This window comes from Salvelinus fontinalis, chromosome 4, assembly GCF_029448725.1.
Source record: "Salvelinus fontinalis isolate EN_2023a chromosome 4, ASM2944872v1, whole genome shotgun sequence".
In the NCBI taxonomy this organism is placed as follows: Eukaryota; Metazoa; Chordata; class Actinopteri; order Salmoniformes; family Salmonidae; genus Salvelinus; species Salvelinus fontinalis.
In genome coordinates this window covers 7,078,840-7,093,296 of record NC_074668.1, presented here as the reverse complement: position 1 = coordinate 7,093,296, position 14,457 = coordinate 7,078,840, and the positions used below count along the sequence as shown (strand labels likewise).

The window sequence follows — 14,457 nt, the reverse complement described above, 5'->3', positions numbered from 1 at the left end:
GGGAGCTGTATAGTAGGGTTCCCCAATAGGAGGGAGCTGTATAGTAGGGTTCCCCAATATGAGGGAGCTGTATAGTAAGGTTCCCCAATAGGAGGGAGCTGTATAGTAGGGTTCCCCAATAGGAGGGAGCTGAATAGTAGGGTTCCCCAATAGGAGGGAGCTGAATAGTAGGGTTCCCCAACAGGAGAGAGTTCTCCAAGGTTTTTGGGCAAAACATATATATACATACAGTACCAGTCAAAACGTTGGACACACCTACTCATTCCAGGGTTTTTATTTATTTGTACTATTTTCTACATTGTAAAATAATAGTGAAGACATCAAAACGATGAAATATCACATATGGAGTCATGTAGTAACCAAAAAACAGTATTAAACAAATCTAAAGATATTTTAGGTTCTTCAAAGTAGCCCCCCTTTGCCTTGATGACAGCTGTGCACACTCTTGGCATTCTCAACCAGCTCCATGAGAAATGCTTTTCCAACAGAGTTCCCACATATGCTGAGCACTTATTACAGAGTTCCCACATATGCTGAGCACTTATTACAGAGTTCCCACATATGCTGAGCACTTATTACAGAGTTCCCACATATGCTGAGCACTTATTACAGAGTTCCCACATATGCTGAGCACTTATTGGATGCTTTTTCTTCACTCTGCGGTCCAACTCATCCCAAACCATCTCAATTGGGATGAGGTCTGGTGATTGTGGAGACCAGGTCATCTGATGCAGCACTCCATCAACTCTCCTTCTTGGCCAAATGGCCCTTACACAGCCTGGAGGTGTGTTTGGGGTCATTGTCCTGTTGAAAAACGAATTATAGTCCCACTAAACGCAAACCAGATGGGATGGCGTATCACTGCAGGATGCTGTGGTAGCCATACTGGTTAAGTGTGCCTTGAACTCTAAATAAATCAGACAGCGTCACCAGCAAGGCACCCCCACACCATCACACCTCCTCCTCCATGCTTCACGGTGGGAACTACACATGCAGAGATCATCCGTTCACCTACTCTGCATCTCACAAAGACACAGCGGTTGGAACCAAAAATCTCAAATTTGGACTCATCAGACCAAAGGACAGATATCCACCGGTCTAATGTCCATTGCTCATGTTTCTTGGCCCAAGCAAGTCTCTTCTTATTGGTGTCCTTTAGTAGTGGTTTCTTTGCAGAAATTCGACCATGAAGGCCTGATTCACGCAGTCTCTTCTGAACAGTTGATGTTGAGATGTGTCTGTTACTTGAACTCTGTGAAGCAATTATTTGGGCTGCAATCTGAGGCTGGTAACTCTAATGAATTTATCCTCTGCAGCAGAGGTAACTCTGGGTCTTCCTTTCCTGTGTCGGTCCTCATGACAGCCAGTTCCATCATAGCGCCTGATGGTTCTTGCGACTGCACTTGAAGAAACTTTCAAAGTTCTTGAAATTTTCCACAGACTGACCTTTATGTCTTAAAATAATGATGGACTGATGTTTCTCTTTGCTTATTTGAGCTGTTCTTTACATAATATGGACTTAGTCTTTTACCAAATAGGGCTATCTTCTGTATACCACCCCTACCTTGTCACAACACAACTGATTGGCCTCAAACGCATTAAGAAGGAAAGAAATTCCACAAATTCACTTTTAACAAGGCACACCTGTTAATTGAAATGCATTCCAGGTGACTACCTCACAGAGCTGGTTGAGAGAATGCCAAGAGTGTGCAAAGCTGTCATCAAGTTGGCTACTTTGAAGAATCTCAAATATAAAATATATTTTGATTTGTTTAATACTTTTTTGGTTACTACATGATTCCATGTGTGTTATTTCATAGTTTTGATGTCTTCACTATTATTCGACAATGTAGAAAATAGTACAAATAAAGATAAACGCTAAAATGAGGAGGTGTGTCCAAACTTTTGACTGGTACTGTATATATATATTTTATTATTTTCGTTGTTGGATATTAAAATTTAAAAAAAATCACCAGGAAATCAGCTCAAATTGATTTTAATTTCGGAAAATCTGTTCTAACCATAAAGAGGTGATCGTATCCCAAATGTAATCAAAGTTTGAAATGTTTCTGTATTTTTTTTGTCAAAATACTATATATCTCCGTCTGGTGATTCTTGCTGTCAATTTGTAGAAATGATTTATAACCCTGTTCAAGGCCCCCTGACCATCTGTGGCTGAATGTAGTTGGGGAACCCTGCTGTGCAGCATGGCATGCAGAGTACCAGGATGACGGAGGTCAGTTAGTCACTGGTATCCAGGGTTACTTGACTCATACACACCATATAAAACTGTAGACGGTAATGCTTCTTCACTAAACTCAGAACAAACATGCAGAAACCTGTGAAAAATCAAATAACATGCGGTCAGTTTCTCTGCAAAGGATGAAGGGGAAGAACAACATCCTCATCATCATCATCATCATCATTCCATACCCCCCCCCCCCTTTTAATCTGTTGCATTGGGGTATCAATAGGGATGTGCATCTTTCGAGTCGATTTGAGATACGTACATAGACACATGGACTCCATTACCATACAGGAACTACAGGTTTAGAATTGAGATACATGGACTCCATTACCATACAGGAACTACAGGTTTAGATTTGAGATACATGGACTCCATTACCATACAGGAACTACAGGTTTAGATTTGAGATACATGGACTCCATTACCATACAGGAACTACAGGTTTAGATTTGAGATACATGGACTCCATTACCATACAGGAAGTACAGGTTTAGATTTGAGATACGTACACGTGGACTCCATTACCATACAGGAACTACAGGTTTAGATTTGAGATACATGGACTCCATTACCATACAGGAAGTACAGGTTTAGATTTGATATACATGGACTCCATTACCATACAGGAACTACAGGTTTAGATTTGAGATACATGGACTCCATTACCATACAGGAAGTACAGGTTTAGATTTGATATACATGGACTCCATTACCATACAGGAACTACAGGTTTAGATTTGAGATACATGGACTCCATTACCATACAGGAACTACAGGTTTAGATTTGAGATACGTACACATGGACTACATTACCATACAGGAACTACAGGTTTAGATTTGAGATACTTGGACTCCATTACCATACAGGAACTATAGGTTTAGATTTGAGATACATGGACTCCATTACCATACAGGAACTACAGGTTTAGATTTGAGATACGTGCATAGACACATGGACTCCATTACCATACAGGAACTACAGGTTTAGATTTGAGATACATGGACTCCATTACCATACAGGAACTACAGGTTTAGATTTGATATACCTATACATGGACTCCATTACCATACAGGAAGTACAGGTTTAGATTTGATATACATGGACTCCATTACCATACAGGAAGTACAGGTTTAGATTTGAGATACGTACACATGGACTCCATTACCATACAGGAACTACAGGTTTAGATTTGATATACATGGACTCCATTACCATACAGGAACTACAGGTTTAGATTTGAGATACGTACACATGGACTCCATTACCATACAGGAAGTACAGGTTTAGATTTGATATACATGGACTCCATTACCATACAGGAAGTACAGGTTTAGATTTGAGATACGTACACATGGACTCCATTACCATACAGGAACTACAGGTTTAGATTTGATGTATGTACACATGGACTCCATTACCATACAGGAACTACAGGTTTAGATTTGATATACGTACATAGACACATGGACTCCATTACCATACAGGAAGTACAGGTTTAGATTTGAGATACGTACACATGGACTCCATTACCATACAGGAACTACAGGTTTAGATTTGATATACATGGACTCCATTACCATACAGGAACTACAGGTTTAGATTTGAGATACGTACACATGGACTACATTACCATACAGGAACTACAGGTTTAGATTTGAAAACGATTCAGTGAACCAATGAGAATCCAAATGCTGCATAGAAACACATTCCTTTTCAAGTTCAAATCAGCTGCTGATGGGTTGGATCTGGCTGAGCTGACGGGTGTGAGTGTGTGTGTGTGTGTGTGTGAGCTGACGTGTGTGTGTGTGTGTGTGTGTGTGTGTGTGTGAGCTGACGTGTGTGTGTGTGTGTGTGTGTGTGTGAGCTGACATGTGTGTGTGTGAGAATGATGTACCACTGCGTGCACAATAATTAGGCAAGTGAGTATTCTGATCTCATCATTGTTTCTATGTGCATGTTCCAACTCCAAACCATATGGACTTGAACTCTTATTGGATGTAACCATTTCCAGGTGATATGTATTGTATTTGTGTAATGAGGGAGGGTGTGGTGAAAGTCAATAACACCTTATATCAAAAGGTGTGCATAATTAAAGAGGCAGCTTCATTACCTCAAGTAAAATGGGCCAAAAAATGAAATTTAACGAACAATAAAAAGTAAAAAATTGTAAAATGCCTTTCAGATGGATGTAACACTCTTGAAATAGCTCAACTATTGGAGGCGTGACCTCCGGACAATCAAACGTTTTGTTGCGAAAAGTCAACTGGGGGGACGAATAGTCAACTGGGGGGGGCGAATAGTCAACTGGGGGGGCGAATAGTCAACTGGGGGGGCGAATAGTCAACTGGGGGGGGGGGGGGGGGGGGGCGAATAGTCAACTGGGGGGGGCGAATAGTCAACTGGGGGGGGGCGAATAGTCAACTGGGGGGCCGGATAGTCAACTGGGGGGGCGAATAGTCAACTGGGGGGCCGAATAGTCAACTGGGGGGCCGGATAGTCAACTGGGGGGCCGGATAGTCAACTGGGGACCCGGATAGTCAACTGGGGACCCGGATAGTCAACTGGGGACCCGGATAGTCAACTGGGGGGGGGCGAAGTCAACTGGGGGGGCCGAATAGTCAACTGGGGACCGCAAAAAAAGCAAGGAGAAGAAAAGGAGCAAAATGAACTGCAAAAGACTTGAGAAGAATTAACCGTCAAGCTCCCAGGAACCCATTATCCTCCAGTACCACCATATTCCAGAACTGTAACCTACCTGGAGTGTCCAGAAGTACAAGGTATCAAAAGCTCAGCGACGTGGCCAAGGTCAAAAAGGCTGAAACACGACAACCACTGGAGAAGATTCTCAGGTTGAAATGTCAAGATTGAAAAAAATCTTCAGGTATTTCTTCGCCCAAAAGGTTTTAATGGACAGATGAAATGAGAAGGACTCTTGATGGACCAGTAACGGACACAGGGGTACCACTTCAAGTCAGGCGCTAGCGAGATCAAGGAGGGGTACTGGTACTGGCTGATATCATTAACGATGAGGTAGTTGGACCTTTTCGGGTTGAAGACGGACTGAAACTCAACTCCCGAATCTACTGCCAGTTTCTGGAACATTCTTTCTTCAAGCAGTGGTACGGGAAAAAGTCCTCAGTATTCAGGAAGGCCATGATCTTTACCCAGGACAATGCTCCATCACATCCAAGTACTCCACTGCTTGGCTAGCCAGCAAGGGCCTCAAAGATGCCCGAATAATGACCTGGCCCCCTTTCTCACCTGACTTAAATCCTATTGGGAACTTGTGTGCCCTTCTCAAACGTGAGATTTACAGTGAGGGAAGACAATACACCTCTTTGAACAGCATTTTGGGAGCCTGTGGTCGCTGCCTCAGCGAAAGGTGATCGTGAACAGATCAAGAAACAGACGTCATGGATGGATTGATCATGGTAGCTATTTAAAAGAAGGGTGGCTATACTGGTCACTGAATATTCTTGAAAAAGGACGAAAATTGTTATTTAATTGTCATTTTGTGTAACTTATTTGTTACACTTACTCTAAAAATTGAGAATAAACAAGTGAGTTGGGAGAATTTAATTTTGGGGGTATTTAGTTGCCTAATAATTGCACACACACATAGATCCCCTGAGAAAGACACAACTCACTTTTCCTTTGTTAAACATTTAAGTTTGAGGTTCAATAACATTTTGGATTGACTGAGAGCATTGTGTTTGTATTCCTCAGGATTAATGTTATTGTTGAACAATTTGCCTAATAACTGTGCACTCAGCGTATATCTATGGTGTAGGTACCTGATCTGAGACATAAGGGAGACTACCAACCCACTACCAGATTAGAGACATAAAGGAGACTACCACCCCACTACCAGATTAGAGACATAAAGGAGACTACCACCCCACTACCAGATTAGAGACATAAAGGAGACTACCACCCCACTACCAGATTAGAGACTACCACCCCACTACCAGATTAGAGACATAAAGGAGACTACCACCCCACTATAAGATTAGAGACTACCACCCCACTACCAGATTAGAGACATAAAGGAGACTACCACCCCACTATCAGATTAGAGCCATAAAGGAGACTACCACCCCACTACCAGATTAGAGACTACCACCCCACTACCAGATTAGAGCCATAAAGGAGACTACCACCCCACTACCAGATTAGAGACATAAAGGAGACTACCACCCCACTATCAGATTAGAGCCATAAAGGAGACTACCACCCCACTATCAGATTAGAGACTACCACCCCACTATCAGATTAGAGCCATAAAGGAGACTACCACCCCACTACCAGATTAGAGACTACCACCCCACTACCAGATTAGAGACATAAGGGAGACTACCACCCCACTACCAGATTAGAGACTACCACCCCACTACCAGATTAGAGACTACCACCCCACTACCAGATTAGAGACATAAGGGAGACTACCACCCCACTACCAGATTAGAGACATAAAGGAGACTACCAACCCACTACCAGATTAGATCCATAAAGGAGCATATCACCCTACAACCAGATTAGAGCCATAAAGGAGACTACCATCCCACTACCAGATAAAGGCCATATGGGAGACTTGGCATCTACCACCCCACTACCAGATTAGAGACATAAGGGAGACTACCACCCCTATCAGATTAGAGCCATAAAGGAGACTACCACCCCACTACCAGATTAGAGCCATTAAGGAGACTATCACCCCACTACCAGATTAGAGCCATTAAGGAGACTATCACCCCACTACCAGATAAAGGCCATATGGGAGACTTGGCATCTACCACCCCACTACCAGATTAGAGCCATTAAGGAGACTACCACCCCACTACCAGATTAGAGCCATTAAGGAGACTACCACCCCACTACCAGATTAGAGCCATTAAGGAGACTATCACCCCACTACCAGATTAGAGCCATTAAGGAGACTATCACCCCACTACCAGATTAGAGCCATAAAGGAAACTACCACCCCACTACCAGATTAGATCCATAAAGGAGACTACCACCCCACTACCAGATTAGAGCCATAAGGGAGACTACCACCCCTATCAGATTAGAGACATAAAGGAGACTACCACCCCTAACAGATTAGAGACATAAAGGAGACTACCACCCCACTATCAGATTAGAGACATAAAGGAGACTACCACCACACTACCAGATTAGAGCCATAAGGGAGACTACCACCCCTATCAGATTAGAGCCACAAGGGAGACTACCACCCCTATCAGATTAGAGCCATAAGGGAGACTACCACCCCACTACCAGATTAGAGACTACCACCCCACTACCAGATTAGAGACTACCACCCCACTACCAGATTAGAGACTACCACCCCACTATCAGATTAGAGACATAAAGGAGACTACCACCCCTCTACCAGATTAGAGACATAAGGGAGACTACCACCCCACTACCAGATTAGAGACTACCACCCCACTACCAGATTAGAGACTACCACCCCACTATCAGATTAGACATAAAGGAGACTACCACCCCACTATCAGATTAGAGACTACCACCCCACTATCAGATTAGAGACATAAAGGAGAATACCACCCCACTATCAGATTAGAGACATAAAGGAGACTACCACCCCACTACCAGATTAGAGACATAAAGGAGACTACCACCCCACTATCAGATTAGAGACTACCACTCCTCTACCAGATTAGAGATATAAAGGAGACTACCACCCCACTATCAGATTAGAGACTACCGCCCCACTATCAGATTAGAGACATAAAGGAGACTACCACCCCACTATCAGATTAGAGACATAAAGGAGACTACCACCCCACTACCAGATTAGAGACTACCGCCCCACTACCAGATTAGAGACATAAAGGAGACTACCACCCCACTATCAGATTAGAGACATAAAGGAGACTACCACCCCACTACCAGATTAGAGACTACCACCCCACTACCAGATTAGAGATATAAAGGAGACTACCACCCCACTATCAGATTAGAGCCATAAGGGAGATTACCACCCATATCAGATTAGAGCCATAAGGGAGAATACCACCCATATCAGATTAGAGCCATAAAGCAGACTACCACCCCACTACCAGATTAGAGACATAAAGGAGACTACCACCCCACTACCAGATTAGATCCATAAGGGAGATACCACCCCACTACCAGATTAGATCCATAAGGGAGACTACCACCCCACTACCAGATTAGAGCCATAAGGGAGATACCACCCCACTACCAGATTAGATCCATAAGGGAGACTACCACCCCACTACCAGATTAGATCCATAAGGGAGACTACCACCCCTATCAGATTAGATCCATAAAGGAGCCTATCACCCTACTACCAGATTAGAGCCATAAGGGAGACTACCACCCCTATCAGATTAGAGCCATAAGGGAGACTACCACCCCTATCAGATTAGAGCCATAAGGGAGACTACCACCCCTATCAGATTAGATCCATAAAGGAGCCTATCACCCTACTACCAGATTAGAGCCATAAGGGAGACTACCACCCCTATCAGATTAGAGCCATAAGGGAGACTACCACCCCTATCAGATTAGATCCATAAGGGAGACTATCACCCTACTACCAGATTAGAGCCATAAAGGAGCCTATCACCCTACTACCAGATTAGATCCATAAGGGAGACTACCACCCCTATCAGATTAGATCCATAAGGGAGACTATCACCCTACTACCAGATTAGAGCCATAAAGGAGCCTATCACCCTACTACCAGATTAGATCCATAAAGGAGACTACCACCCCTACCAGATTAGATCCATAAGGGAGACTATCACCCTACTACCAGATTAGATCCATAAAGGAGCCTATCACCCTACTACCAGATTAGATCCATAAAGGAGACTACCACCCCTACCAGATTAGATCCATAAAGGAGACTACCACGCCTACCAGATTAGATCCATAAGGGAGACTACCACCCCCCTATCAGATTTTGGGTCATTGTAGCCTATGTTTTTTGTCTCCTCACTGTGGTTCTGAAATCACCATCCCCCACTAATTAACTTGTCATTTTTGCAGATTAAGTGTTTGAGCTAGTCACGTATCAATATTTATTATTTACAAATTAGCCACGACATACCGAATTAATATTTAGCAAATTCTGGATTTCTCAAACGCAAATTCGATCTTTAAGCATTTTACACAACGAACAAAGCATCCTCAGAAAACTTCATTGGATTGATTGAAGAGCTATAGATTTGTAGCCTGGTCCCAGATCTGTTTGTGCGGTCTTGCAAAACTGATATTGCCAATGTCACGCTGAGTTGTCAAGACAGCACAAACAGATGTGGGACCAGGCTAATAGAACTCAATTCGTGACTCGTTTCAAATGTGCGGAGGGAGTTGAAAAGAGAACACAAAAGAAAGCTGTTGTATAAAACACCCGTCTATGGATTACATCGTCAAAATAAGGGCAACCATGGCATCCGTGACAGAGAGGGAGAAGCGTAAGAGAGTCTAGCTAGCTACATTTTCAGATATACGTTTCAAATTTTGCCAGAAAGTATTTTCATTGCAAGTTAAAGTTTACTGTTATCTAGCTAGCTAACGTTAGCTGGCTGTCTCACTAGCTAACGATGCCTTTATGATCTGTGTAGTAATATTATTCGTATCTCAGAGCCATTTGCATTGCTAGTTATAGCCTAATGTTAGCTAGCTAGCTAGTTGGTTAGTTTTAGCTTCCTGCAGATTCATGCAGGGTAGTAACGTTATGAGTTGGGATTATGGTTCATTGTTTAGCTAGCTAGCCACATGTCTAAACAAAAGACTCCACTATGCAAGTAACCATTTCACGTCACCGTTTACACATTCTGTATCCTGTGTATGTGACAAATAAATGTTGATTTAATTTGATATAGTGTGTGTTTACCAGAGACGGTAATACGAAGAATAACATGACCTGCACCAAGTCAATTAGGATATACCGTTAGGCCAACGAGACAGTGTCCAAGTTATACAATTCTCTGGTATAATTCCCTGCATTTATTTTGTCACACTCAAAACCGTAAGCTATTTTCTGCAATTAGCTCGCCATTAATTTCTAAAGAATGATCTTGTTGTGAGTTTATTTTCCTGTAATAATTAATACAAATGAGCTAAAGTTAAGGAAGTTGTCAGCTATATGATCATTATTTGAACTGACTAGCTAGTTATCTTAACGTTAGCTAGCTAGCTAACAAGCTAGAAACTAACCATTGTTTAGAAAGTTGCTTTTAGTTAACTGGTTTGCTAGATTGACATATGCTAAATACATTTTTAAATGGATGGGTTTATTGGTGTTAAAATTGTATTTGTCACATGTGCCAAATACAACAGGTGTAGGTAGACCTTAGCGTGAAATGCTTACTTACAAGCCCTTAAGCCCTTAACCAACAATGCAGTTAAGAAAATAGAGTTACGAAAATATTTACGAAAAAAACTAAAGTAAAAAAAATTAAAAATAATTTAAAACACAAAATCTGAAGAAAAAAAATACCTTCTGCTACTGGATCCTGGACTTCCTGCCTATTCTGGACCACCAGGCTGCTGATGCCATGCAGCCTTGCGTTGTCATAACAACAAGTTTGATTTCGGACGACAATAGAATGTTCATGATGTCACCGCGACAACTGTCTCCAGACGTAGTATAAACCAGCCTTTAGTCTTGATGTCTATGGTCGTTTACTACACTACTCACTCTGTTTAGCACATGGCCTCACATGGGAATCCTTAAAGAGATGGGCGGGGCTAAAGGTTTAAGAGGGTGTGAACGATGCTGAACGGGTGTAAACAAAGAAGAGCTCTCCAGTAGGTACCAAAAACATTCAAGGGCAATTTTCTCAAAAGTGGGGTTACAAATTTATCAATTTTCAAAGCAGAATTATTTCCCCCATTGTTCCTCAACTGTAGTACCATTTTCTATCTCTGACTCTACTTCTATCTAATGTAAAAAATAAAATAAAAAACTATTTCAAATGTTGCTACATGGAGCCGGTCGGTCACATTTGTGCTGAAGGTGTCGATTAAAACCCTCATTGTGTGTCGGGTTTCGCCACATGAAGCAAGCAGCCGATATGAGATCCCCCCCTTAGGAAGAAGTTGTGTATTGAGTCGCCGGGCAGATTTAGTCTGTTCAGCAGAGCTGTGGATTTTACCTGGCTGTGACAGTCAAACTACCGCCAGGGTCAGGTCAAAAGACACTGCAAGGCCTATATTCAGCAAAGGCTGTGTTTACACTGGCAGCCCAAATCAGATCTATAGGCAGATTTTTCAGGGAATGTGCAAACAGCAAAAACCAGATGGGAATCTGATCTTCCAGGCTAGCAGGAAGCTGGAGGGAGGAAGGAAATGTTGTCATGTATTCACCTAACTAGCTAACAAACCAATAAGGTGAGGAAGGGGGAAACTGACGATAGTGGTCTGTTCCTGAATGGTTATAATGGAAGTGCTCTTTGGCCCCAGTCCATAGGCATCTGAGAAACATACTTTATAGCCCTGTTAGTTAATCACCAACTGCAGTGTGTAGGGACTTAGTCAGTCTAGTAGTCAATGTTTCATGTCGGCCTTGTCTTTACAATAAAACTACCCAGCAAACAGTGGACGTCCTTAGGACGTCCAGGGGACCGTGACATAACCTCCCGATGTTCTGCGACTAATGTTCGTTTTCAGGGTAAGTAGCTAGCCCAGAGGTTTGCAAGCGTTATTGGTCTTTGACTACATTTTTGATACAAAACAAATGTAGTGTAATCAACAGCCAATGATAACATTTTTTAGAAATTGGGACGATGACGGGCTGGGCAGTGCTTTTGACGGTATTTCAATCTGAAGACAGTTTGGTTTGAAGTGACTGAAATGCATCAGAAAGGTGTTGGGAAGTTCACCAGATGTTGTTGAGAAAATAAAAGATCAGCATCAATATCGGATTTATTTCCTGGTCTTGTCCACTGGGTTCGTGTGGACAGAGTAGAGAGGAACAGTCTGATTTATTTCCTGGTCTCGTCCACTGGGTTCGTGTGGACAGAGTAGATAGGAACAGTCTGATTTATTTCCTGGTCTCGTCCACTGGGTTCGTGTGGACAGAGTAGATAGGAACAGTCTGATTTATTTCCTGGTCTCGTCCACTGGGTTCGTGTGGACAGAGTAGATAGGAACAGTCTGATTTATTTCCTGGTCTAGTCCACTGGGTTCGTGTGGACAGAGTAGAGAGGAACAGTCTGATTTATTTCCTGGTCTCGTCCACTGGGTTCGAGTGGACAGAGTAGAGAGGAACAGTCTGATTTATTTCCTGGTCTCGTCCACTGGGTTCGTGTGGACAGAGTAGACAGGAACAGTCTGATTTATTTCCTGGTCTCGTCCACTGGGTTCGTGTGGACAGAGTAGAGAGGAACAGTCTGATTTATTTCCTGGTCTCGTCCACTGGGTTCGTGTGGACAGAGTAGAGAGGAACAGTCTGATTTATTTCCTGGTCTCGTCCACTGGGTTCGTGTGGACAGAGTAGACAGGAACAGTCTGATTTATTTCCTGGTCTTGTCCACTGGGTTCTGAAGGCTTGTGGACATAGTAGAAAGAAACTGAATACTTTCCATGACAGACTGACCAGGTGAAGCCATGATCCCTTATTGATGTCACCTAAATCAACTTAAAATCAGTGTAGATGAAGGGGAGGAGACGGGTTAAAGAAGGATTTTTAAGCCTTAAGACAATTGAGACATGGATTGTGTGTGTGTGTCATTCAGAAGGTGAACGGGCAAGACTAAATATTTAAATGCCTTTGAACAGGGGTATTGTAGTAGGTACCAGGCGGACCAGTTTGTGTCAAGAACTGCAACGCTGACGGGTTTTTCACTTTGTAGATTAAACCGCTCAAAAGATAGCGCCACGTTTGTAGGGAGAAAACAGAAACCGGTTACTCACGTAACCCCCGGTTCTATGAACCAAGCACGATTTTCTTTCTCTCATGGCCCCATTTTTCAAATCAGGCTGTTAAAATGTGCCTGTAAACATGTCGATATAGACCAGTGTATTAGTAGTACTGTAGTACTGCTGTTTCTATGTTCTAATAGACCAGTGTATTAGTAGTACTGCTGTTTCTATGTTCTAATAGACCAGTGTATTAGTAGTACTGCTGTTTCTATGTTCTAATAGACCAGTGTATTAGTAGTACTGTAGTACTGCTGTTTCTATGTTCTAATAGACCAGTGTATTAGTAGTACTGTAGTACTGCTGTTTCTATGTTCTAATAGACCAGTGTATTAGTAGTACTGTAGTACTGCTGTTTCTATGTTCTAATAGACCAGTGTATTAGTAGTACTGTAGTACTGCTGTTTCTATGTTCTAATAGACCAGTGTATTAGTAGTACTGTAGTACTGCTGTTTCTATGTTCTAATAGACCAGTGTATTAGTAGTACTGCTGTTTCTATGTTCTAATAGATCAGTGTATTAGTACTGCTGTCTCTATGTTCTAATAGACCAGTGTATTAGTAGTACTGTAGTACTGCTGTTTCTATGTTCTAATAGACCAGTGTATTAGTACTGCTGTCTCTATGTTCTAATAGACCAGTGTATTAGTAGTACTGTAGTACTGCTGTTTCTATGTTCTAATAGACCAGTGTATTAGTAGTACTGCTGTTTCTATGTTCTAATAGACCAGTGTATTAGTAGTACTGCTGTTTCTATGTTCTAATAGATCAGTGTATTAGTAGTACTGTAGTACTGCTGTTTCTATGTTCTAATAGACCAGTGTATTAGTAGTACTGCTGTTTCTATGTTCTAATAGACCAGTGTATTAGTAGTACTGTAGTACTGCTGTTTCTATGTTCTAATAGACCAGTGTATTAGTAGTACTGCTGTTTCTATGTTCTAATAGACCAGTGTATTAGTAGTACTGTAGTACTGCTGTCTCTATGTTCTAATAGACCAGTGTATTAGTAGTACTGCTGTTTCTATGTTCTAATAGACCAGTGTATTAGTAGTACTGTAGTACTGCTGTTTCTATGTTCTAATAGACCAGTGTATTAGTAGTACTGCTGTTTCTATGTTCTAATAGACCAGTGTATTAGTAGTACTGCTGTTTCTATGTTCTAATAGACCAGTGTATTAGTAGTACTGCTGTTTCTATGTTCTAATAGACCAGTGTATTGTAGTACTGTAGTACTGCTGTTTCTATGTTCTAATAGACCAGTGTATTAGTAGTACTGCTGTTTC

General features: G+C 42.1%; 1 protein-coding gene across 1 annotated transcript in view; it reads right to left on the bottom strand.

Moving 5' to 3' along the window:
- The window catches only part of LOC129853027 (phosphatidate cytidylyltransferase 1-like), a 144,267-nt gene that overhangs the window by 48,765 nt on the left and 81,045 nt on the right, over positions 1–14,457 (bottom strand). Inside the window, exon 6 of the mRNA XM_055918663.1 lies at positions 2,281–2,339. Within this exon, the coding sequence (XP_055774638.1) occupies positions 2,281–2,339 (59 nt within the window). The remainder of the gene's footprint in view (positions 1–2,280; positions 2,340–14,457) is intronic.